The sequence below is a fragment of the Synchiropus splendidus genome, chromosome 1 (genome assembly GCF_027744825.2).
Source record: "Synchiropus splendidus isolate RoL2022-P1 chromosome 1, RoL_Sspl_1.0, whole genome shotgun sequence".
Classification (NCBI taxonomy): domain Eukaryota; kingdom Metazoa; phylum Chordata; class Actinopteri; order Syngnathiformes; family Callionymidae; genus Synchiropus; species Synchiropus splendidus.
In genome coordinates this window covers 61342656-61370449 of record NC_071334.1, presented here as the reverse complement: position 1 = coordinate 61370449, position 27794 = coordinate 61342656, and the positions used below count along the sequence as shown (strand labels likewise).

Below are 27794 nucleotides of genomic sequence, written 5' to 3'. Positions count from 1 at the left end.
TAGTGTAAATAAGGTGATACAAAAACAAATGTGATTTATTGTGCCATTGTTTAAATGTATATATGGGTCCATCATTAGTTTCACTAATATGCCAAATTCATAAAGTGCGATGAATTGAGATTAATTAATCACAAATTCTCTAATTAATTAGATTTTTTTTTTTAATTGTATCCCACCCCTAATATATACATTCTATATATTCTATAGAGGGAACACTATAGAGGTCTATAGAGGTCACAACTCATATGAGGCTAAGCGACTGTTCTGCAGCATATAAACAAAAAATCCAGGTTACATGTAGGATAACTTTATTTTTGTACATAACTGTACACTTTAAGGTGCAACCAGTAGTTTAACACAGGTTATATGGGAGGAGAGTATAAAAATACGAAACCAGACCATGCCACTGGTGTCAGGAGTCGACCGTGGAAGTGTGGGTCCAAGGACACAACACTGGGGCATCATAAAGTGTTACCACCTCTCAGTGAAGGTGTAACTGAAGGCAGCATGGATTGACATCCGGGAATCAAAACTGCTTTGGAGGAATATATTTCTGCTACATTTGTGTCTATCAAGTGCACTTTGCACAATAAGTGAATCCGAGTGAAGAGAGACTTCCAACATTACATGATCGGCTGAGGTGCAGGGACACAGGTCCAGCCGGACATTCAGAGAGATATTCCGCGGCATCATTCAGGAGACTTCACAAGACAACAATGCAAAACAAACCATGGAACAACAGCGGAACGGAGGTTTGTTCTCGATCATGTGCTTGTAATTCGGATGATATGACAACATAAATTACCATGTAAAGCTATTCACAGAATTAAAATATTACGGATGAAAGATGCTAAATGGTTCAGGTAAATTCTAACTAGTTTGAGTGAAAATCGACCTTCAAGGATCCAACATTTGCTTCACACATTCCTGGATAGACACTCATTTTTAAAAAGCACATACTGTGCACAATACCACCATCTAAGAGTTTTATGTAACAAGAGGCAATTAAGGCAACATAGAATATATGTAGATATAAAACAAAAACATTCAACATCTGTATTATAATAATTCATTGGTAATATGTTATAAATGTATCAACGACCATCAGATTTACAGGAGTTGAAATTCCAGGTTTCAGTTCCTACAACGACCACCAGCAGTTCGAGGCACCGCTTTCTCGTCATTCAAACTACTATTAATATGAAACAGTCGTGTGGAGTACTTTAAAGAGCAAACATTTCCAATGGACTGCTTTGTAGTTGACTCGTGAGATTTGATGGGATTGCTTTAAAAACCAAACGTTAAGTTGGTAAACTTGGCAAAACATGACAGCACCACAGAGCTCCGACAGGCGGGGCAGTGGTTATAGCCTTCACACAATCCATACTTCTCTTCTGCACAACAGAGTTGTGACACATCAACGAAGATCTTTTCATTTCATATACACAAGGCAGACATTCATGGCGCACTGTCACCATAGGCAGAGGCCTCTTTTTACAATGAATCGATTAATCAATTCAATCATCACATAGGGGTGACTTTTAGCAACTGTATGGCTATTATTTCTAAACATTTTTACACACCCTTAATTTAGACTTAAACCCATCTTTAGTATACTTCAACATTCCTGGAAAATACTATCATTTTTTCATCCATTACAAAAGTAAGGGCACAGACATCCACCACACCCTTTGTCCTCATATTTCTGAAATGACAAGTCACTGTATCAGAACAGTAACGCACACACACACTGTAATGCAAATTATGACCAGAGCAGTTCAAGTCTTCCAAGTCGACACCTTGAGCAGATGATAGCAATTTAAGAAAATTAGACTATAATAACGTCATTAAAGTTGATTGAAGTGTGACTGAATTAAATCAGGTTGGAAAGTGGGTCACTCCTTTCCGGAAGGAGAACACACACACACACACACACACACGCACGCATAGACACACATAAAAGTTTGGTGTATCAGCATCCCTTTCACAGGCAGAAATTCTTCTGCCACCATCCTAAAACAACAGAAGAAACGGAAGCTGTGACGATGTTCCCAGGTTTTCTCTGGAGGCACTGTGAAGTCGACAACTGGGGTTTTACAGTTACCAACTTGTAATCCTCGGAGACATGAGCCACTCCAGCTGACAGATGACAAGCTTGCGAGGGAGAACACAACACAAACTGTCTTAAACCCATGGAGTGTCTGTTGTGAAGAAGTTATGAGGCGTGCGCTGACGGACATTGGGGCGTAGCGGGAACGCCTCGTCACTTGCCGCTTCCCTATTGTCCACTGTTTAGACTTGACTCAGGGCAGCTTTCCTCATAGGAAGGTGGCGGCTCTGAAAGACACAAAGGGTCAGTTAGTTACTTCCCTGCCTTCTCTCAGCTGGCACATCAAGCAAGCAAGTCATAACCCTTTATCTCTGCCATGCTGTTCCAATTCTGTGAATTCAATAAAAACTACAGCGAAAACAGTGCCAGTCACTGGGCAAACTCAGTTCTAATGTGTGTGTGATAACACAGGGCCACAGTTTAATGACAGATGCAGCAAAAGAGGTGTCATTGACATTTTTAAAATGCAAACCAGATTTTATTTTTCCAATAGAACAACATTTTGTGTTGTTCAAATCATGGCAAGTCAAGACTTGACCTTCTGAGCTCAATGTCAAACATAATAAGAATAAACAGACGATGATTTCGTGGATCACAATATTCCTGTCATGTCCGCACTTCATTCCTTTCTGTTTTTATTGTTGTATTCCTTCCACGTCCCTTCCTGGGCTTTTATTGTGTTACTCTTGATTGTTTCCGTTTCCTGTGTCCCCTCCAACTTCACAGGCAAACGCAGCTGGCGCTCATCGCCTCATCATCCTTCCATGGATATATAGCTTCTAGTTCCACTCAGGTAAATCTCTCTCTAGACCTCCGTGATCTCGCTCTTGTCCCTGGCCTTTTCTAAATTTCCTTCCGCGCTCGGATTCCTATTCAGCCGAAACTTTTGTTCCTCGTTCTTCCTCCCTCCAATTTTGTTTCTCTCCCAGTTTCCATTCAGTCCATGTGTGAGCTGTTATTTAAGTCTCACTTTTTAGTTATATCTCCGTCAAGTTTATTCCTCATCTGCGTGTGTGTATCCACCACCACAGAGCGCTTTCTGTTGATCGCCACCTCTTAACTCCGGGTGTGTTTTCTGTTCTCCCAGTTAGTAGGCTGTGATTCTAATCCGCCTCTCTTGTTTTCTAGATTCTTCACCAGTGTATGTTGATCCCGGTCCGCGTTTTGGTTTGCCTTTACTTATTTGTCTGTCTATTTATTTTGTACAGTCCATCGATTAAATCTTGTAATTTAATCATTTGTTCCGTGTCTGTCGACTAACACTAACTGCATTTGGGTTCATTCATCCGGCATCATGACAATTCCAACAGTGTACAACTAACTGGAGCAGCAGAACCAAACACATATCATGCAGTTAACTGGCTTTTAGCTTCATTAAAAAACATCACTAACCATGAGGATAGTCCCAGCTGCTATACTCTGGAGGCAGGATGAGCGAACAGGACGTTGGCACGGGGGTGGGGTTCCCCTCCATGAAGAATGGAATGGTGGCCCCCGTAGACAAGCAGAACAAGGGGGCAGTTGGTTCGGGCATGAAGCCCGGCGGCAGAGGTCCACTCAATGGATAATGGAAGCCGCTGGATGGCATGGTGACCGGCTGACCGGTGGCATCCTGCTGGGAGTGGCTCTTGGTTGGGATCTCCTCACTGGCCACGCCCCCCGCACATAAACCATCAAGCTCATCAAGGTCCTCTTCTGCAGGGGGGGCGCTGGGGATGACGCCGGACTGGTCCAGACCCGAGGGCATGGAGGGCAGACTGGAGGGACTCATGTTAAACGCGATGTTCCCGATGTAGATGGGCAGAGTGACGATGGCCTCTGGAGATTTCAGTGACACCTGGAACACATGGTTACAGCAGCAGACAGTGGAGATGAAGTGTATGTAAACTAAGGCATCAAACAATTATATACAGAATTGATTATTTCTTCCATAATTTGGATTGTTAAAAAATGCTTTAACTTCCAACCTCATATTCAATATCTCAGAACAAATCTGTTAATGGACTTCTCTGTGAAGTGCATAAACAAGTTGCTCCTTGAACAGCTGTTGAAAGTAATATTTTTTTTTAAAAGGCCAATGACTTAACAGACAAACATATCCATCTAAGTTTCACATCTTCCAAAAACAGACACTTTTTTTTAGTTAGTAGTAGTAGTAGTACAGAAAGAGGTATATTTTTGTTGGCGTGGATGTGAGCTGACAGAGCGATGGATCATTTATTTATAAAAGAAACACAGAGACAGTGAGAGAGAAATACAAACCAGAAAATATTGTTTTAGTTTGATAAATTGTGACTTTGTTTCATTCGATAGAGTCGCGAATCTACCCAGGAGGAGAGTGACACGTCTTCAAACTCATCAGATACAGTGTGCCTCACCGTTTTTGCTGTGTTACGTGTTCACCTCACTTTGTTCTTGTGCCACAATTTACAAGCTGTGTTTGACACATGTTCAAAACCCACAAACACTCACCTGAATGAAATACTCGATATCTATGAGTCGGCAGCAGTCGAGTACCGATTGAGGAAGAGGCGGGACGATGATCTGCTCCCTCCACTCGGCATGTTTTCCCGCCTTCACTCCGGCTCCCTCCACCTCAGCGATGGTCCTCAGGTCATAAACAGGCCTCTTGGTCTTGTATGTCACTTTCTGGGTGAAAATAATGATAAAAAAAAAGACATGAAGCAACAGGATGGTGACCTCAAACTACATCACCCACTGTGACTGATGGTTAAAATGAGTCTGATGTGTGAGTCAGCAACTTAATAACAACAGTGGTGCAGTTACCTGAATGAGACTGGCCAACACACATCCTGTGTCCTTCCCCGATTTGTTGTGAATCTCTGTGGCCAACTTGATCACCTGACCGGGGATGTAACCCCGGAGGTCACTTTGGGATTTCAGCAACAAGGTGCCCGTCTTCACCAAGAGGTAGCTGAACTTCTTTGTAGTGACAGCGCAGCTCGGCTGCTGCAAAGACAGCAGACGCAATGCGGAAGATGATTAAACACAACTGAATCCCATCGTGCACGTCATGACTTAAAAATAATATGAATAATAATACAAATAATTGTGTTGCAAAAGTTTGGCTGCTCACTTCGATGTTGGGAAGCTCATTCAGGTTGAGCATGTTGAGCATGTAGAAGATTCTGTGAGCCTTGTAGTCCTTTGAGAAGCGAGGCGTATCAATGGCTGCCTTTATTTTGTAAAACACCTTCCCAAACGGTCCCTCAAATGATGTTGGAATCTCAACTAGGGAAACATCAGAAGCAGAATGAATACTAACATGAGTGCAAAAGATTATTTCGGATGAGAAACAGACGCAAAGATAGAAGAGAAAAATCACACTTATGAACATTAGTAGCATGCAAGTAGATGTAAAAGCCTTCTTGTGGTTTTGCTTGTGCATTCTTTACTTCTGTCTCAACAGAAAAGCTACAACAATGATTGTATGGTTGTTCAAATACCGACTCTGTTATCCTTTGCATTGGTTTATTTCAGGGTGAAAGTACCAAGTTTGTGAAGGTAAAATCCTTTGACTAAATTTTATGCAACATAAAAACCCAATGTGTTAATGGACAAAAATATTTAATATATATCAAGTATTATTGAGGCAAAAATTAAGTTGGAGAAAAATAAACAATTTCTTTAAAAAATAAAAAAGGGAACAGAGAAGAAAACATCTACAGGTGAAAAAAATGAAATTAATAAATAACAAATAAAATACATTAAAAAAAAATGAATGAAAAAATCACCAGGAAAAAAACCCAAGTAATGGATTTGATGTGTGCTTCAATTAAATGGCAAGTTCTTCATTTCCTAAATAGATAGCGCACCAACGAGGACAGAAAAAAAAAAGAACTACAGTTTCAGAACAAAAAGAAGGCCCACTACTATATAAAATTCCATCCGCTTGACGCAAACAAAAACTACTATACATGAGTAAATATCACTTTTCAAAAACAATGCCGAGACATTCTTACTAAAATAGTAAATAACAACAAACATTGCAACGCAGAGCGCGACCTGAATAAATAGTTTCCGATGTAAAGGTCAGAGGTGCAGTGCCACTGTGGTGACAGCAGGGGGCAGCAGCAAACACTCGATGATCTGACGAGACGCTCATCTGAAGTGGGTTATTAAAATGTCGAGTGTTGAGAGGAGACAGGAGGGGAGTGGCAAAGCACGGGGGCATGAAGACAAATTAACCAGCGAGTGCACAACAGGACAGGGCTCTAAAAATAACCCGGCACTCAGCTCTTGACAGGGCTGCTAAGATACACAGCAGTGTGCGCCCTCTGAGGTGCCAAGTAACCTGACATCCGATACTCCCATCAACATACTCCTCCTTTTTCTATTTCTTTAATATCAAGCATTAAGGGAAGTGACTGTTGTCAGGTTAAAGAGATGCAGTTCGGCTTGGAAGCCTTTTGATTATTTTGTATTCATTCGACATATTAACAAGGGGAAGGTCATGTTCATATCATATTGAATTAGGGTGTGTCACTCCCATGATCACTTGTTTAAACATGCTTGAAAAAAAAAGGTTTTCCCACACTGAAAACGTGTAATGCAGAATAGCGCAGCCAATATCTGTGATGAAGGTGACATAACTGACATAACTCAAGTCAATTGCAGGGTCAGATAACCACTAATTCTCACCATTAAAACCATCTGTTGAACAGCGAACTACACTGGACTGAAGAGTCTTGCATCTGACATTCAGCTCCAGTTCCACTCAAATGACAACTTGTGGCAAGGATTGCTGAGCTAACAAGTGTCATAACTGCTGTCTGTGGAAAGGTTGATTTCCATACTGCGATATATTACTTGATTACAGACAAAAATAATTAACAGATTCATTTTATCGCTCATTCACTGGCAACATTTCAGTAACTAATACCGCACCGCTTGGTACAATGTTAAAACCCAAAACAAGACACACTTTCCTTGGCTAATGCAGTTACAAATATATACAAATATATATATACATATATACATACATATATACATATATATATATATATATACATATGTATATATATACACATATACATATACACACACACACACATATATATATATATATATATATATATCGATCGTACATATATATATATATATATATATATATATATGTACGATCGATACACGCTGTAATATATTGACGGTAGGAAGAGGATTTTTGAGTCCCATGCCGGCGCTGAAGGCAGCCTTCCACGTTGCATGTTGAGGCATCAGGTTCTCAACTGAAGCAGATGTTCTGCCTGACGCCATAGGCAGCGTCTCATGATAAAGATAGACAGAGGTTGGGATCAGGTAAAATATAGGATGGAGCTCCTTCTGGTGTAAATGGTAAAATGTGAGAAATATCCATTTAAAAACCCCTTGGGCACAATGCTCCTCACATCCCTCAATACCCACTTGGAACGCTACACCGGAGGGAAAATTTGATGGTTTGACCACAGCCAGTTTTTTTTTTTTTTTTCCTGAAATTGCAAATATTTTCCTGAAACGTACCTGATAAACTGTTGTACTATTTCCATAATAACAAAATAGAAAACAAAACACATGGGTAATAACAAAAAATATTAAACAGTGGTTCCACAGTTCATCAACATTATGCACTGTAAATCGATTTAAAAGATAGATATAAAAGATAATGGATACCCAGCAGTATCCCGACGGGTGGCGCATGTAGTTTTGTCGTTCCATAACACTTGTGATGGCATGTCTTGATACATGCCCTGATTTGTTGCCATCCTGAAGTAGTTTCTCAGTTCAACATTTTCATTTCCTTTTTTTGTTCTTTTTTCTTTTAAATGGAAACCCACCCCTAATAATATAATTATAATAAAAAAGCACCACATGAAAAAGAACAATGTTGAATGTTTCCAACCTGCTTTGTGTCAGGGGAGGACAGTTTGACATCTGTTATACAAAGAGTGACGTTGTAGGTCATGAAAAGGAGGACAGACTCCTTACGCTGACGTCACTAGCTCCACTGATAAAGTCAGAAACAATCAAAAGTCAAGAGGACTGGAATGAAGGTTGACTCGTCTCCTTTTTCACTCACCTGGAAGTGCAAACTGGAACTGGAAAGTGTGCTCTCCAGCTGCCAGAGTTCCTGAAAACACACACATAAATCAGGTTGAAGTGGATAGCCATTCATGGGAAAAATGCAAAGGTGTTTATATATGGTTAGTCAGATATTCTTCTCAGAGAATGATTCACAGACACTCTTTGGTGGATGAAACTTTAATACCAGTGACTCGCGCTGATGTGGAGAGAGACACACAGAGCTAAAGCTTTTCTCACTTGGTTAATCATTCACAGCGAGGTCAACCCGAAACAAATGCATCATTCCGCTCAGATAAATCATTTTTCATTGTTCACACCTTCACATACCGTAAAAGAATGAGTGAAATTTAAAAACAGCAACAGCTACCAGCACCAACACTACAAGTGGAACCAAGCCCACCCAGCTGTTGTAAGTGCACCTGACTACTGTACTGTACCACATATTAGATAGTTATAGTCTATGTGGTCAGGACGGACAAGGGCTCTTTGCATGTCCAAGAAATAACGTGAGAAAATGCCTTTCGAACGAGAATGGTGTGTTTCAACCACGACCATTGAGTCAAGGCTGTGCAATTTGTCAAGCCAGTGAAGAGGGAAAGGTATGGAGTTCCAACAGTGTCCAACACTGTTCAGATCTAAACCGATACATTTCACTCTCCCTCGATCGACACTTGGCATTTGTGCTACTTCTCTAGTTTCCTTCCAGGAAAAGTGATTTTAATCACATCAGTTGACATTCAGGGTGTCATTGGCTGAGGGTCCATGGCTCGGTGATTGTGAATGAACGGTGGAATGTCACAGTTGACTTCATTGTGTTAGGTTTTGGCCAGGAAATCAGAGAAACGTGGTGTTAGATGGAATTTTAAATTTGTGGCAGCACTGCAAGACATGCCGGACCACCTTTACTTTAAGATGAAGCTTCAGACCAGTCTATGACAGTGTTGCATTAGTGTGATTTTCATCATCAAAACGTCCTTGACAAACTTCTGCTTCATCGAGTGACTGTCAGACTGCACACAAGATAGACACAGAGTTGTGTTCCTCTTAACAACCTATTTTCAGCTTGGTGCTATAATGTTGCACACACATATGCCACAATGTTGTTGCAAAAAAAAAGAATAACTAGGACAAGTACACAATACATACATAAACAACAACAAACACAACAGCATCAATTTGTTGAATGAGCTAAGACAAACAGAAACTAGAGCACATAAAAAAATTAAAAAAAAAATTCAAAACCCAACCATTTGAAAAAGGAGGACGGTCAGAAGATGACCACTCACAAAAAAATAAGAAAACATGTCTAATATACCTAATACACTGTGGTGGTGAGAGAGAGGGATTGTCACTGCCCAATGGAGCGAGAATGAATAAAGGAGGCTGACATCAGTGCTCCTCGCTCCTTTAACTGTCAAGCATCTGCAGCATACCACATTATCAGTGAGTGTGGTCTTTGTGTGTGTGTGCGTGTGTGTGTGTGAGGTAATCTGTCTCCCTCCCTGCCCTCCTCTTCCAACAGTCTGCAGCCCAAAGGGGCATGCAGCCCATTTTTTAAAGCCTGTAAGAAATGGAAAAATAGAGAAAAGATAAAGAGGCCACAGGGAGGAAGTCATGAATAATTCATGTCCACAGAGTGCACATCAGTGTGAGAGAGAATAAGTTTAATATTAGTGCACCATTGTCCGAATCCTCAACGGTCAATGGCAACAACAACAACAAAAAGAAAAATAAAGACTTCCGGTTTGGTTTGTGGGCTAAACTGTGCCTTTCCAAAATGAATGAACTTTGAAATATATTCTCATCTGATTTATCGACCTTATCGATTAAATAGCAGAGTAAGGTGTAAGAAAGACAATAGATGAGACACAAATAAACACATCTTAAAAGCAGGGCAGGAACTTTAACCAATTAACTTTAACAACTCACAGACAAAAATAATTCACGGAGGCAAATAACGCTGATTAATCGCACATAAACTTTCTTTCTCAAAGAATAATACGTAGCCACCAATTCCAATGTCCTCAGATTATACGCTATGATGTCAAAAGCAAAACCTTCATGATGAAGGCGACTAAAATCAAAGTTTGAAAAATTGAAGCTGCAAAAACCTCAGAATAGGAGCACAAAAATGTATGCAGCAAAGAGTTGGCTCATGCCTGAAGCACCTCCCCCCTGATATTTATTATTATAATTTATTTAACAGATTCAACTCAATTATGGTCATCCTGGCATCAAATATTAAAATGGGATGAATGGCTAATCATTTACTATGAAGCCACTGGTAAATTTGAATCTTTTCTCTCTCACCAATTCCCACCCCTACATAAAACCACATCTGTGAAAAAGTTTTGTGTGGACTCATTTGGAGGAGCAAATTTGTTCACACCCAATATTTTATCTTCAGACATTTACATGTGTACAAGCACCAACATGAATCCCACATCTACTGCTGATAGACATGAAGTAGGGAGGGGGAAATAAAAGAGTAAAAATGACGGAAGTATTAACTTTTGTTCTTTTGTTGCCCATGTGAAGCCGACACTTCACATGGGGTGTGTCTGTGTACAAATACTTTATATATTGTAGGAAACCATGCATCAAGTGTATGAACACAAGCTAGATTGTTTTCCAACACAAAGTCCTGACTGGGAACACGGTGTGAAACAATGAGGCAGAAGTTACACATTAAACTGCTGGGTCGTGTTTGAACCAAGTGGACTACACGCTTGACTGTCGATTACTGCCTCAACAAGGCCATTTGCATTCAAAACAAATTTCATGCATGCATGGCAGATTTTACCTCCGGGCTGAGGATGGTATCTGTTGTTGAAAAATAATGGAGGCTCATGTTCCAAACAGAAGAATCCAAAATGTTTCCGACATTACTTTGCTTCTGTCTTAACCTGAGATTGTGCAGTAACAAGTGCATGGCCGCAGGTTTTTGAGGGAGCAAACATCTTGCCAGAAGTAAAACATTTAGCCGTGAGGTGTTAAACAGAGTGATGATTCACAGACTGCTTTTAAATCAGGTTAACTATAAGCTAAAAGGTGTTTCTGTTCATTACCTCTATCAGCAACAGACAGTGTTCTGTTGACATACTGCTCCTCCACAGTCCAGGACAAATCGTTTATCTTGCTGCTGACCCCGCATGACCCCTGGCAGCTCACCTTGATAGCTGAAAGACAGAGACAGAGTTAGTGTCTAAACAGTAACTTCACTCCATTATAATGGGATCGGGTTAGCACAACAGGAAACACATTGCAGGTAATTTGGCCGCAGGTTTTATTCAAAGTGACTTGCAGAAGAGCAGAAACCATCATGGACTTTCAAACTGAAAGACATTCAAAAATTCAAACTAAAACAGGTAAGCTTTTTCTGGAGTTTCATTTTATTATTATTGGTGTAAAAGGGACGCTTCAATGCAGTAGGTGCGCAGGTTATCGAGCCTCTGTCACGCGAATGTTGAGAGGAAGCCCCACCACTAGGGGGCCGCAAGTGTAATGACAGTTCAGAGAGGGAGTAGAAACTGAGAGGATGGGCACCAGGGACACCAGGATGAATGATTTCCTGTACGTACACTGGTCCATTAATGGCCCGGAAAGCAAGTACCAAAGTCTTGAAAATCAATTAAAGTAGTTCAAACCGATCATAGCTCCGTTAACACCTGAGCTTCGATTGAATTCACAGTTATACACAGACACAACTGTTGTTATAACAGTTGCTTTGACTCCTCTTGATAGCTGAATGCTCCACAGTCAAACTGAACACTGAAAATGTGTAAGATTCTGAATACACTTTCATAATCAGGTATAATGAATATGAAAGTATGACGTCACCTTCAGCATCACATCTGTTCCAAAAGACAGCAGTCCTTGCAAAGTCACCCATGCCACAACACTTCCTGTGGTTTTGTGAATGACAGCTGCCTCCTTCGCTATAATGACTGGTGTCCTATTTCTGGACCCACTATTAGCTGGCTGATGAGCAAGGCAGTGCATAACAAAGTCTGAGCAAACCACGCAAAAAACAAAAAGCAAAAAACACGCAGCAGAATGGGTCAAAGAGCTCCAGTTCTGGGTGCAAAAGGGGCTTCAATTAATTGAAGAGGACAGAGTGAGAGAGTCATTTATTCGTTCACTGGCTTGTACGCACTAATAGTGTATCATGGTTTGGCCCCTGAAAGTGTGTCGGTCTGCAACACACTTCAGTGAAAAGCAGAAAGAGAAAAGTCTGACATCGCAGGTACTATATCGCAGATTGCCTCAGTGATTTGCATCTAGTATTTTGCATAAGGGACGGTGGCTCAACTCCATCAGCAGTGACAATAACTAGAGGTGAAGTTTTGAGGGCAACCCATCCCCATCAAAAGTAACAGACAGACTTGCAAACAATCAATACATGTATCTCGTATACTACTGTCGATAGTGGGACACTTTCTTGAGAGGGTGTTACCCAGGCATTCCATCGACTACTGATAACTAGCTGTAGATTTTTTTTTTTCCAATTATTAGTAAAAAAATTAAAATAAAACAAACACGGCAGAACCCATCTGTTGCAACTAACCATCGCCGTCTACTCGCCGTTGATGTTTGAGGTGGAATACACACATGAAGATGCAGATTCAGAAGTGTGCTTGTGGCTTGCTGCTTTTCTGGTGACGACACCGGAAAAGATACGAAATTTGAGTAGCGTACAAAACAATTTACCTAAACCGGTTATGCAGAGCCGTAATGCATGACAATGTTCTGTTGACCAAAATATTTTTTTCACATGCTTGTTCTTAAGCCATAAGATGAGTGCTTGTGTCAGACACTGTGCAAACTGCAAACAAATCTATGCACAAACAAATCTATGTAATAACACAAAATGAACCCAGAAAAAAAGAGACGGAACAGGTTCCTGCTTGACACTCGTATTTTACTGCCTGACTTACAAGCTGTTGCCAAAAACCTCTGCCTGGACACATGTAGTTACGTACATAAGTCAAACATATACTACTAATATCCTTGAAATTTAGCAATATATTATCCTTCATCCTATTTCACTGACCAACTGATTTCAAGGTAGGACCAATAAAGGGTTTATAAAAATAATTCAATTCAGACGTTGGCCACTACCATAGCTGTACATGCAAGACGAGAGGGAAAAGTGAGATTGTTGCAGTAGCCATATTAGGATCTTTATCACAACAATGATAAGTGTCTATCAGCACTAACCAGTGCTGTGAAATGCTCATATTTAAATACAAGCAGAATTGTTTCTTAATCGGCACGAGGCAGCAGTGAAAATGAAGAATTACATCGAATGCCCACTTGACTCTTAATGTCTCCAGCCTTCATATCTAAATCCTGTTCTGGCATGTAGCATCCCTGTGTCTGCAGAACACCCGCACACACACACACACACTAGTGGTGGCAGATGGCTTCTCATCCAGGTTGGCACAGTGTGGGGGATGAGGCAAGGCATAGTTAAAAACAGAGTTTTGTCCTTCAGGCTCGCAGCAGACTAATGTCCATTTATATGACCATTAATTAAAGCTGCAATCTGCTGCCCCCATTCGTGGACCTACACGTTATCTCTACATGTCACATGCCAATATTGCTGCACACAGCACCAGCGACAGCAGCGGGACAAAATACAACCAAGATGACCTATAGTTTATGGTGCTCTCTGGTGTGGAACGCGCCCTCCTGATAAGTTGGTCAGCACAAAATAATCGGATGGTTTCTTCATGGCTGCAGGAGCAGGAAAAGCTGATGGCTGACTTTTACTGCTACCTCAAGTGGTCACAGACAAGGGCAGAACATACAGCCAGACTCGGGATGTTTAAGCATGTGTGTTTGTCTCACTGATGGATTGAGGACCTCTGGTGTTGTTCAGCTTGTTTTGTATGTTACAGCACAAGAACAGTCACCGATGAGCCTTGAGCATTGAGGGTCATCTTTATCTCCAGACTTTAGCATCTCTGTCCATGTTTAAAATGGATCCCATTTTCAATCTGGCTTGAAGAATGACCTAGCTAAACATTTCATCAATGAAAATCTTGTTTGAATCATCAGCTTGGCACGTGAACAAGGTTCACTAGATTAGATTCTACTTTTGGGATTATTTCCATCAGGTCTGAACGCGTCGCTCATGAAACTGGAGGCAAATGAGTCTACAGCTGCCTGGGGGAAACGAAATATCAGAAGCCACGGTCTCTGACTCAGCAGCCGCTGGATTTGTTGCAAACACATTGGAGTTTGTCCAAATCTTTTCAGTGGTTCACTGAGAGTGTCTGTAGGCGGAGGCGGCCTGGGTGCCACTATTCATTACCAACATTTTAAGAACAAGAGCGTGTGGGCCGAACCAAGGGAGACCAGAAGATGCAATCTACACTGTAACGTCTGGCTGTTGAGGATTAGTGTCAGACTCTCATTCATCGGTTTCTCTTGCTGGTTTATTGACTTGCTCAAACACGCTGGAAGATGTGCGAGAATCCTGACCCATTACTGACAAACAGAAGACAATACCATCAAAAACATACACATTTTTTAGCTGCAACAAATGCAACTCTGTAGTGGTTCATTCATCTTTAAACACAGTAAAAGCCAAACCAGTTGCACTCACAGAGCCAAGACTAGCCCCTCATGCGGGAAAAACATTTCATTATTGCACATTCAAATTATCATTGATAAAGCCAATTCATCACCCGGCCTTATTACAAGCTGCGCTACATCAGCCAAGTCAGCATTTTATACGTTCCACACGATATTACACACACATCCCTCCTCTTGTTTCATGCATTTAGAGCCAGTTCAGCTTTTAAAGTTATGACTGATATATTGCAATAAGCAGGAACAAATCTACAAATCTAGTAACACTAGGACTGAAACCATTACTCGAAAAATTTGAGTAAAATAAACATTTTTCAGCCTCGCTTAATCTGTTATTTTTATTTTTAATTATTATTCACACACTGTTTTTAACGTCACTCAACACACCGATGTCAGCTGAATAAGGATGGCGAAGGTCAGCATGAACGCAGAAGAATTATGTTAAGTCAGAAAATGTCAAAAGTATGGGCACATCACTGTCTTAGCAGCGACTGGCTGATCATTTTGACTTGTTCAAAATCGCCTCCCCAGGGATGACGACTGGGAGGCGAACTAAACTCGCTCTTGTTGTAACCAAGGTAGCAATATCTTCTAAGTATAGCTATAGCTTTTTGGTATAGACGTGTGTTAGCACAAATGCTCGGGCTCTCGCTCGCTCGCTGCCATATATTATAACACGCCTACTACAGTTATATGCAATGACCTGCAATGCTACACATGCAACAATGTCATAAGGTTGAACCATGTAAACACAGCTATTTGTTACAGAAGCCCAAGCCCTTGTGATTCTTCGCGCAAATACTTATCTCACCTTGAACCAGGCAGTTGGAAAAGGCCCGCATCATGAGTTCTTTGAGATGATGAAAACCTTCAAAGCTCAAGCGTTGACAGGAGGAATATAGTTTATATTCATTAAAGTGAGTAGCACTGCTAGCTGATCCCAGCGTAAAAAAACAATCACCTTAAATCTCTGAAGACTACTCATGTGGATTTAGTGATCTGTTGTTGGAATAACGTCTTCTGAGAAAACGGCATCCAGAACACACCCTGACCAAGTGAAGGAATTTATTCCTTCAGGGTGTAGTTCTTAGTTTGCTTTCATCAACTTTTCAATCTCAACTTCTTCACATGTCAGTGGTGACAGCTACACGTGGGTAAACTACAAGAACATAGACAAAAAACAACAGTGATGACCTTCCATCACACGAGGCTGAGTCATGAATGAGACAAAGATCACAACTTTGTGACTGCTGGGGAGGCGAATGATGACAAGTTTCTCTCACAGAGACTCCAGTTTCAGCGAGAAGACTGAGGGACAATAAAGCTACAGTGTTTTCAATTGGATATAACAGCGAAGCAGAACAAAGAAGAGTGGGGAAACCCTACACTTCTCTAAACCAGTCGATACAAAGGAGCTACAATCCATTGTGATGAGCTGCAGAAGTGACAGTTACATTATAATGGGAGACAGAAACCACTGTAACATCTATTTTAACTCTGGTACGTTGGTGAATTCATCAACAATAAATCATATTTTCTAAGCTAACCTTTGTCATTCTAAACATTCTCCAACATACTGATGATTAATTTAGTATTTTATTAGTGACGTTAAGTCATGATTTATATTAAAATACACACAAACATATATTGCAAATAAATGTTACAGAGCAGCGCAATGATTCTGCCGTAAAAAAAAGCTACCATCAGGGTTTCCACCAGGATTTTTTGAAGGCGCATCCCACTGTCCGCCATAAAACAAAATAAAACAAACAAAAAAAAAAAACAGAATGGAATGCAGCCAATCAAGAAGCAGTAAGTATGGAGAAAAGAGAACATGTTGTCATTTACCGAATTGGTGACAGTAAAAACATTAGATTTTAATCATGAGAAGGAAATCTGTCTGCAATCCAAGCCGTCCTCACGCGGTCCATCTTTTCATATGTCCAGCCAGAATGTGCGACTAGAATTCCAACGTCTGAAGTCATTCATTTCTTTTGAGGTTTTTCCACAAATAACACGGCGACAACAATCATGTTCAAGTGTATGTTTGTGTAATCACAGATTTCACAATCGCACAACTGTTTTGCATCATCAGCCGCGTATTTATTTGTAAATATCTATACTTGCCTAAAAATAGACAACAAAGAAGAAAGCAGGGGCTTGAAATTAAATTTGGGGTAAAGTATAACTGAGATTACTGTGCTGTTATTGAACTGTGATGTGATTTAAAAAAAAAAAAAATTGTCCTTCAATTTTTCAGAATATGTTGAGGAGATGCTTCATTTTGCTGCTGGAGATATATGGCCCCATTGACAATGCAAATACGAATTGCCTTGTGAAACCAAAATTATGAAAACAATGACACAAAGAACAATAACCTTCAGGAGCATGGAGTAGGATTGATATGATTTTTGGCTGCCTTCCACTGAGGTCACAGCCTTCACTTGTACAACAAGACAGAAGAGAAATCTGATACTCCACTAACAACCCTCATTAAAACTTTAAGTGCGGCCAACAATTAGTCCTCTCACTCTTTTCTACCTCCCCTGTCCCTCTGCTAATGCCTCTTTGAAGGACAGGGCAGCCACTGCCACCGGATCTCATGATTCATTAGCAACCACTTGTAAGAGAAGCCATTCCAGTGGCGCCTTTTCCAACAACGGCTACCTGCTTTTAAACGCCTATAAATTATACATTTTTTTCCCCTTAGAAGACAATAACAATGGCAGCCAATGATGTAAAACAAAATCATACATGAAGATCCTGCCACCGAATGAACTGTTCCAGTTTGCATGAGAAAGATCAGGCCACTTTCCAGATTCGCACATCCTGCCTTTTAATCCAAAATTACATTTTATCTTGTTCTTGGCTGCCCATATTCTCTTCCAAGGTCCACTCTGTTTGAAAATGCACCTTAGCTGTAAGAGAAAATCCAGCCTACATAAAAAGTAAAACTGGAGACAGACAACAGTAGGAGCAACCAGTGAGTCATTTCAAAATAAGGCAGAAAAGCAAATCCACCACTGTCGCCTGTGCCTACATGAATGAACAAAGAATCTTGCTTTTGGACCTATGCACAGGTTCCCAGATTTAAAGTTGGGATCACTTATCACTTTACTCTACATGTATTTTTGAGAGTAGTTTGCAAGTTTCTGCTCAGTGCAATCAAACCAGTCTGTATGTGAAAGAGAGAAAAAAACAATTTAGGTGAAAGCACAGATTTTGCAAAGAACATGAACATAACAAAGGTGTACAACAACACTCGGATGAACAGCACTCTTGCAATAAAAGGTGACTTTCAATCAATATGGTACTTAGTATATTATCAGTCTTGACATGACTGTTAAAGTGCACCAAAACACTCTTTACTGATTTTAGTGAACTGGGTCAAATGAAAACGCAAACTGACCACTTTTGAACAGAAAAGATGGAATTACATTTGACTATCGGTTTCACTGGTTCTGTGACTTTTGCTCAGGTGCGACTTGTATATATAAGTAACATCCGACTTACAACCGGTCGTAAGTCAGATTGGACGTCAGTCGAATGCGATTCAAAATAGTCGACGCGAGGGTTATAGGTACTACTGTAGTGGTAGATGGCTGTGTGAGAGTGAGATGCTGGGATAGTGTGCTGCCCTAACTGTTGTACATGATGCCGGGCTGCTACGGGGTGCTACGTATCTGCTGGCTGTGGTCGTAAATACGGGTGGACGTAAGTCGAGCAGGTTGTAAGTCGAATGTTACTTATAGTTTCACAAACTAAAAAATGTTATGCCGTGTAAAATGTTATTTCACACCGACTGACATGACCAAGGAGTACATAATAGGTCACGTCCGAGATGCGCCCTGATAATCTTGATGCCAGGCCTCCACAGATTGTCCGTCTGGATGCAGAAATCTGCCATGATCACACATGACCATGTGTCAACACAAATCACAGAAGTGGACAGAATTATGGTGGGTTTTTTTTGGTGTTTGAAATGGCAAATCATGGGAGAAACATCAAAATAGCAAAATGACAAGAACACTACCATGGCTCGCCAAATTGAAGGGGGTACATCCCGGGCAACTGGGGTGACAGACCAAGTGAAACTGGTAGCAAATAAGTGATCTTTGTTTTGTTTAAAAGCTAGTATTTTTACTGTCATCGGTGCAACAAAAATCCCCTCTTTGCTTCCTTGTTTCCCACTTGGCACACCTCTTGGCTACATTCCATTCCACATCATCATTTGTGGTGTCACCGCTCCACGTAACAGATTGTGAAACCCAAGATATTATATATATCAAAATATTCCAGTTTGACTTGTATGTTGTTGTTTTTATTGCTCTTCACGATGCATATATTGACTCGTGCAACTTATTCTCCAGAGCAACTTGTAGTCCAAAACAATACAGTGCTACTTATAATTCAGCACTTTCTTCAACTATCACCGGAGTTCAGACCAGAAGAACTACTAGGCAGAAAGAAAGAGAAAGTTAACTTGCCAAGTTGTGAAGTAGAAACAGGAAACTGCGTTCATTCCGTTACACAGAGGAAGCACGACTGTAGCTACATTAGATTCAACTGTCCCAAGTACCCATGAACAGATGCAAAGCCATGCATCATTCCAGTTATACAGACAAAATAATCTTATTCACATGCCACAGGAAAGATCTATGAGCATTAGAAGTGATGATTTTTATCTTTTGTTCTTCATCACAAACATACTTATCAGATCAAGCCATCCACAGAATGTCACGTCGGTTGGTTTTAATCTTCGAGGGGGGAGTGTCAGCTGCAGCGTGCTGTGGCACATGGTGCTCTCTGAATCTGAACTCAACTGTTTGAACCACCGCCAAAAAGGCAGGGATAGATGTAAGACCAAACAGAGAGAAGATGCACCTGAATTGATCGCGGGTCACATGTCAATATCTTTAGAATAATGACATCCACTGACTGAAGTGGCCAACAAAAAGGTCTAACCAATTATGGTTGGAAAACATTAATGAAGATTATGTCCACATATGTCATCATGAGAGTTTTATACAGTATATAACCAGATTAATATAAACTAGTTTCACGGAAGTACTTAAAAATGTATTTTCACTCCTCATTTTTACCTCATTTCCACTAAAAGATTACAGTAGTTGTGAGCACTTAACAGAACAAATTTGACTTATCATCACTGTTTCCCACCAACCACGTGAAATAGACCAAAACTGATATGATATGATATGACATTCCTATTTTCCAAGGTGGTTTGTTGTGATTTGAACTTGATGCCAACAAAGATAAAGTGTGAGCTAACTTGTCAAACATTTCACACCACACAGTTGGCCATAAAATGACATAACACATGTGGTGATCAACCGACTTCCTCTCATGCATGTGTCTCAGGATTCGCAGAGAATGCAGAAGAGTGTGAATCCACACTTTAAGGCTCAATATAAGATGTCAGGTTAGACTACAAGGTTTATACTGTTGCAATGTGAAGGGTTTCATAAAGGTGCACCCCAGGGAGAAGTGAGTCGAACATTTCTGAGGACAGGCTGAGATAAAAACACATTCTTGTGACGGTCCTTCAGCGGAACAGAAAAAGGCAAGTTTAAAGTAAAAAAGAAAAAAAAAACAAACGTTCTCCTGAATCATTTCACACTGTCACACAGCCTTACACACATACGGATGGAGAAGTTCAGCGTTTGTCCCCATTGATGAAAGGCTTCCTGCAGTTATTCAAAACTTCTTCATGCTTTCAAATCCACTTCCTCAGTTTCCCAACATGTTGAAGTCAGTGAACAATCTAATGAATATAAACCATGAGGATGTAAGTCTCGCAGCAGCGTGCTGGTCAGAAGTGAAGATGTTTTTGTTTGTCATTGCTGTATTTGCGTTCTCTTGTTAGATGTTACAAGATTACCTCATTAAAGTACAGGTGTGTCACATTCTGTACTTTTATCTTTACTTGTGTTTCAGTTAAAGTAAGCTTGTGTTTTCATCATCTGTGAGACACTGCAGCAGCTCTCCACAGTTAATGTGAAGTGGGATCATGGTGGACAGCATCATTGAACTTGCTGCCAGGAGACTTATTTTTGCTTGGGAGGAAATAGGGCACAGAATTAGATGATGGAGGGGAACGTGTCTGTGCTTATCAGGGGCAAAGAGACACAATCCTCTTATGATCGACCTAAATAACAAGTGGGTTTAGAGTGGGTGTGGCAGTTATGGGAGCTAACAATCACTGTTATTATTAACATGACAAAGTCCTTCAGCTGAGTGTTTCGCAGGTGAAAAAGAGCTCCGGCTAATGCTGACTGATAAACGGACTGAGCGATGACAAGAATCAATAGCCACACCCAGGCAAATGGGGGAAGGACTATCCCACTCTGAGTCAGATTTACAACGACAATATAAACCTGAGTTGACTTTTATCTCCAGTCATTGGTCCTATCTGGGGTGATTCAAGAACTGTGTCAAGAGCTACAGTGACACAGATGACATAACCAAGTTATTGGGGGAAAAAGAAAACAAGGCCAATCGGTCATTAAATGGAAACTGGTGTCCAACTAAAGCCCTGGGGGCCAAATAAGGCCTGTAATACCATTATGTGTGACCATGGGGGACCTCTTTTTTAGATTGTTTTGCATTCATTTATGGTTTTGGAACAACATGACGGGAAATAACAACCTTTGCAAATTAGAATGTAAAAAACTTGTGTCAGTTTTTAGGCTAAAATCATCCCAGGCTGCCAGGGTATAACAACATGACATATAAATTCATTTTTTATTATGATGTTCTGTGAGTAGTTCTCCTCCCTTACCTCGCAGACCTGACAAGGATTGGTTGAAATTGCGTCAATAGTTGCAGTCGCAACATTGTGATTTCCTGGACGGACTAATTATAAGCATGTTTTATGGCTTTCTTTTCTGGTAATATATTTCATAAGGACGAAAACAGAGGTGTAGCTTGCGAAGGCTTCCAAAATATCCAGGATCAATATCAAGGAAGTAGGCTACTTCAACAATCATCTGTCAAACAATCTGTGTCAAGCGTCCCAGTGGACTCTTTAGACTGTGAGCACAGTTAAAGGCTTGTGGGGGGCACAAAAGCACAGAAAAGTGCCCTGCCAAGGAAACTTGGGGTGCTTAGTGGATGATTGTTGCCATGTGATCATTTCATGTCTGTGACTGGCCAAGCTGCTGTGCTGAAGGAGCACATTTTCCAGTGGTCCACAAGCAGTGAGGAATGATAGGGAAGCTGGTCCCTACAAAATGTCATGATTTATATCTTTGGGAGACATGTTGTAGCACTCTGAACTGTCTCTTACTCAAACAGTTATGATTTATGATGATTTATTATTTAAAAAAAAAAAAAGCAAAACATGACTTTTTTTTGATATTCATTACACTCCACAGTTCCGAGGCAAGTGTCGGTCTGTAGAATGTTTAGGGCATTTTAACTACAGAGCTAATTTTAACACAGATCTCATCCCAGATCTCAGAAAACAAAAGGCTTTTTTTTTCAATATTAATGAATTTGTTGATACTTTAAATGAAAACAATCACACTTGCATCTAATTTATGAATAGTAGATTTCAAAAAATGGACATTCCATCCTTAAAAAAAAGCACACATGTCTACTACCTGTCTCACAATCCTGACTGCTCAGTTATTCATTTCAGTCAAGCTTGTAAGAAAAGCCAATACATGGTTGCTTCTTTTTATCCTAAAATAAGCTTCTATAAATACCAATTGTAAAGGCACAGATGGGATTTCTACTGTGACAAAGGCATGCACAATAACATGCACCCAGGAAGTATCTGAGACAAATCGACGGTACATTACGTATATTCTTCACACGCACACATCCACATACTCATTCATGGGCTTTCAGATGAGAGCATTTACAAGGACGGAAATCAATAAATATTCAGTCTAATGGTCCTTATCATCAATAATATAGTGAGGCTGAAGATTATGCCTGCAATATGTACTATTTTAAAGAACCTTTATCCCTGTGTTAATATGCTGTCGACCTGTCTCACAACACAGTTCAAATACTGAACACAAATTAATAGAAAGCAGAAACAAGCATTTCAATCCACTGAGGTTTTAAGTCCTAAATGATGAGAAACTCTCCTCTCTCATGACTTGGCCAGGAGGACTTTCGGATTACATTTCACAAAGTTACTGTGAACAATAGACTGCAATTTCACCTGTTTTCACACAGAAAAATGATATACACATCATATACAGTGAAGGATGGCACAGTGGAGCACTGGTTATCACTGTTAGCATTTTCAGCAAGAAGATTCAGGTTCGATTCCAGCTCTGGACCTTTCTGTGTGGAGTTTGCATGTTCTCTCTATGACTGTGTGGGTTTTCTCCAGGTGCTTTGGTTTCCTCCCACAGCCCAAAGACATGCTCACTAGGTCAGTCGGACACTATAACACATTCACACGGTGTGTTTGCACTGCGATGGAGTGGCGACCTGGCGACCAGTGGAATAGGCACTTCAACACCCTCCAGAACCCTGAACAGGACTAAGCATTGGTTAAATGATAATGTATGTATTTATAGTGCATTTTAAAAAATGTTTTCAAAATATATGACGTTCAGCTAGCAATTTTTCAGCGCACCAATTTGGTGTGAATGTGTTACCAATGACTTCAGAAAAACATCAAACAGGACATTTACCATTTAACATCTAAAAAAAAAGAGTGACGGGCAAAGACAGCAACATTTGCTGTAGCATTTAGTTGTTGAAGAATACTGAGCAGGGGTGTGAACAGGGGTGTCACCGTCTTATCTCATTGTATGAACTACTGATATGCATGAGCTGAATTGATAGCTCTTGCAGAATAGGGGCCACCAATCCTGGGACTATGACTGCCCCATGTTGGGAAAGTACCAGCTGTGTTAGCTCTCACTCTCACTCAGGCTCACTCAGAGTCGAGCAGGACTCCACTCTGTTACAGTAAGGACCAAGAATGAATGTGCTTTGTCGTCACCAAACGCCCTTTTACCTCTCATTATATCTAAATACATCACTTCCTCCTTTTAACACCCGGCAATAGACTTTGGTTCCTGCAGCTGAGCCAAGTTCTTGAAAGTATCACAAATGAGTTCAACAATGATCTGCTGCCAATCCAAAAATGTTTGCTATTTTATTTTCAAATCTGTATCAAACAAAAGTCTAATGACCCGTTTGATCCAATGGTGAGCGCCCTCTACTCTTCTCTACTCAAAACAAATCGCCTTTTAGCTATGTGTCAGCTAGCAAAAGATGTGCCTGATATATTGTGTTAATATTACCAGGAAAATTAACATCAGTGGTTGAAATGAGAAAAGCACATGAGGTACCTTCCTGAGGGAAACCCTGCAACTGTTGATCGCTGATCAGTTCCAAGTCAGACAAGTGCATCCTCCAGACGTGAGCTCTAGCTCTAGCTCCAGCTACCATGGTGGAGCAAATCAGACCATGGCAGGCCAACACAGCTTGCCACGCTTTGATGAACAGATAAGTCGTACAAAGAGAAAACAATGCTCGACTTGCAGGTGAACATTTTAAATATTGACACAGAAAACCCTCTTCCTCAAGTTGAGGAACTCAACAGTTGGGGCTGGAGATTCCACGAATCATAGAGCAGAACATATTCAAATAGCAAGCTACTGTCATACCACACGGGACAAGATGGGGGAGAACTGTGGCACGATCATCATGAACACCACTCGCTCTGCAAAGGAGATGGACTGCATCCCTACTCACCATGGTTTTCAACTGCAAACTTGCTGAACGCATAAAACTACTTGACCTGAATACATTTGTAGGGATAGTGTAACATAATTTATTTATTTTTTAATCACATTTTTTTGTGATCTTGCAATTCATAGTATAGCTACATTTTATTTGAATTTCATTTCACAAAAAAATGTGTGGCTTAACCTGCAGTTCATCTACACATTGTTTAAATTAAGAGTGTTGTAGATGCAGAAATTATCAATGGAACTCATTATGAAATAGAGAAGCTTGTAAAGCTGATCAATATGTTCATTCTCAACAAGGGAAAAAAAAAGCCAAAACAGTCAAGCGTGAACAAAGCATAGACTTTTTCCTTCTCCATCAGCAAGACTGCAAACTGACTGATGGGATTATGGTGTAGCTGTGGAAGACAGCGATGATGGTTCCGGACACATTATGCCATCTCAGCATTTGAGATACATTATATTATATGGTGAAAGCATGAGGTGAGTCCACAGGAAGTAAAAAAAAATGCACATGAAAAGGCAGAACATTTCACAGGCTGGTTTGTCTCATATGTGAATGTGTTTGTTGAACTTCAAATGTGAGTAACTTGAAATGCTTCTTAAAATAATAAAGGATTGGTAAATTACATGGCAAGTTGTTTTTAACTTTTACTACTTAATGACTGTTGCTTTAGTAAACACGATTTATGTAAATGAATAACTTTGATTACCTGAATGACTTTCCAATCGTCTATTGCACAACATCCCTGGACACTTGAAACAGGACAGTCTTCTGTCACACCACTGACAAAGAAGTTACTTCGACGACACCTTTCTTTAAGAATACGGCCAATTTCGGTCCAGAAATACTCTAAAGTTCCAGCGGCTGTTCAGTCAAGTAACGTTCAACTTTCAGATTTATTATCTCATGCAGGAAGTAGTTTCAACTGAGGTGTAAAGAAAACTTCAATACGCTTGTGAACCAAATCTACATGAGGAAAACCGCCTGGACCATTGAGCCATACATAGGTGCACATCTTTGTAAACAGTCATTGACGCTCCAATAAGAAACAACTTGATGAATTTGTCGACAAAGTCGAGGTAAACACTTGCAGGGAAAATAAACAGCATTAGTGTTGGATTTCTTCTCAGCATTGTCAGAAAGGAATGCAGAGGGACCATCTCTCTTCAATAGATGCTTTGTATCCAGTGCACCGCTGGTGCTGGTCTTCACCTGTGTTTCCCCGTGCCATTATATGTAGAAAAAAAGCTTTTTGCACAAAATGCTGGTCATATTTACAGCGGTTATATTTCGGAATGCGTTACTAGAGGGAATAAATATTCAGACGAGTGACTCTTAAGCCACGAGCAAGACTGAATGCACAACTTTAGAGACAAAGCAGCGATAGTGAATGTTTGTTACAGTTACATGGCTTCAAAATCCTTAGTTTGGGGTGTTGCTTCGCGTCGCTCGTGTGATGAAAAGTTCACTCGGAGGAGAATCCGGGACGAACGCGACCACCACCGTGAGTATGGAAGAACGTGCACTTACATTTGTACTGTAGCGAGTTGCTGATCCGTATTTTCACAGTTCCGTGTATCGTCTCCCCGGGGTTGTAGACCACTTTGTTGTTCGCAAAAGTGATGTCAAATTCTTGAAGCTTCCCCATGACTGACTGCTCGGCGTGTCCTCAGAGGAAGACGCGATGCTGCGCGCTCACGCTACTGAATGGTGACGTCAAGTAGAATCTCCCGGGGGACGGGTGGGCGGGGCCAGCACGTGTGCGGAAATGAAAACAACATTTCACGCTGAACGTTTTAGTCAGTGGAAGAAGGTTGTCGTAAAAGAAAGTCATCAGAAACGACCTTGCCAGTCGTGCCGATGTAAGTTCAGTGGAATCCAGACCTTGCCCGCCAGCCTCTTATCTGTTCAAAAGTTGTGGGTGGGATGTTTCCATGGCGACAGACAAGCACCACGACAGCCTAGTTTTCTCCTGCGTAACCATGGAAATGTGATTGTTGTTCCTTTTGACTCATGTTGCAAAAGCTTCCTTTCAAGTGCTGGGGTCGAGTCTTTGTCTGCACACTTCAGACATTGAAGACACCTTTTCAGAATTGAGAACTAAATCAGTCATTTGTCTGTACATGAGAGAACATCATAGCAAAAGCATATATATATATATATGTACTATGACCCGTTGAACAATAACAAGGTTTAGTCTGTGTATCTAGAATCAAGAATGTGTTTATGTAGTGCCATTTTACCGTGGAAATCCCCAGATATCTGACCCACAGACCAAAAACTTGGAGGTTAAGTTGACACTGTTTCAGTTTGTCCGGGGGGGCGATTGAACCTTGAACGCATTGTTAAGATACTTTGCACATTTTATGGCTCTTGTTGATGGATTACAGTCCGTCTGTCAGAAAAGAGAAACAACTTCAAGCTGAAATAACATACTTCACAGATCATCACTGGGTTGCCCTCCATGCTTCTTGTCACCAACAGACCTGGAAACGTCAATCTCTCGTGCTCCTGAGGTTTATAGACAAAACCATGTACACATTTATTTTACGGATTATCTCAACTACCAAAGTGAAAGCTGAAGATATCTGCCAATCCTACACACATGCCTAAAAGTGTCTTACCCTGCGATCATTTCCACATTTGAAACAGTTGTGTAAGCCACATTACAATGAACTGCAGCCACAGAAAAAAAAAAAAAAAGAAACTGTTTACTTAGACAACTGAAACAAGGAGCTTCGACAGAAGAGTTACTTGAGTATTTGGCTCCAATTGGTATGCTTCCATTATATCAACAGATGAATGGATTATTGAATGGAAATTGTAATTAAATAAAACTGCCTACAAACAACCATCCAATGTGACCATAAATGTTAATTGGCAAAAATATTCAAGAAAATGACACTTCCCAGAGACTGAATATGTATATCCCAGCTTGTTTTTAGACAGTCATAAAAACTTAACTTATTTTGACTAAAACACCATCAACAAACACCTTTTACCAAGAATGAATGAATTTTATCTCTTTTTTTTTTATCTTTATCTGGTTTTGACCCTCACAAAAACTCCCAGTTGCATCATGGGAGGGGATGCTGGACATTGTCTATACTTCAGGAAAAGGTAACAGTATATGTCTGGTGCTAGCAGTGAGAACTGTTCCCCAAAATATCCGCAACATCTTCCACCCAAGATCATACGGATGTTCAGCTGTCTATCAGAGATAAACTAATGCTGTTGTGTAACTGTCATATCATCT

The 27794-nt window shown here is 40.5% G+C and overlaps 1 protein-coding gene across 1 annotated transcript; it reads right to left on the bottom strand.

The window, feature by feature from the left end:
• Positions 1-80: 80 nt before the first annotated feature.
• arrdc1b (arrestin domain containing 1b) lies at positions 81-26261 on the bottom strand. Its single transcript, XM_053877609.1, has 8 exons — positions 26069-26261; positions 11260-11370; positions 8187-8237; positions 5208-5362; positions 4898-5080; positions 4583-4759; positions 3503-3947; positions 81-2337 (listed from the first exon to the last, which is right to left on the bottom strand). The coding sequence occupies exons 1-8, from the start codon at positions 26184-26186 to the stop codon at positions 2279-2281; spliced, it is 1299 nt and encodes a 432-aa protein (XP_053733584.1). The 5' UTR covers positions 26187-26261; the 3' UTR covers positions 81-2278.
• Positions 26262-27794: the final 1533 nt, after the last annotated feature.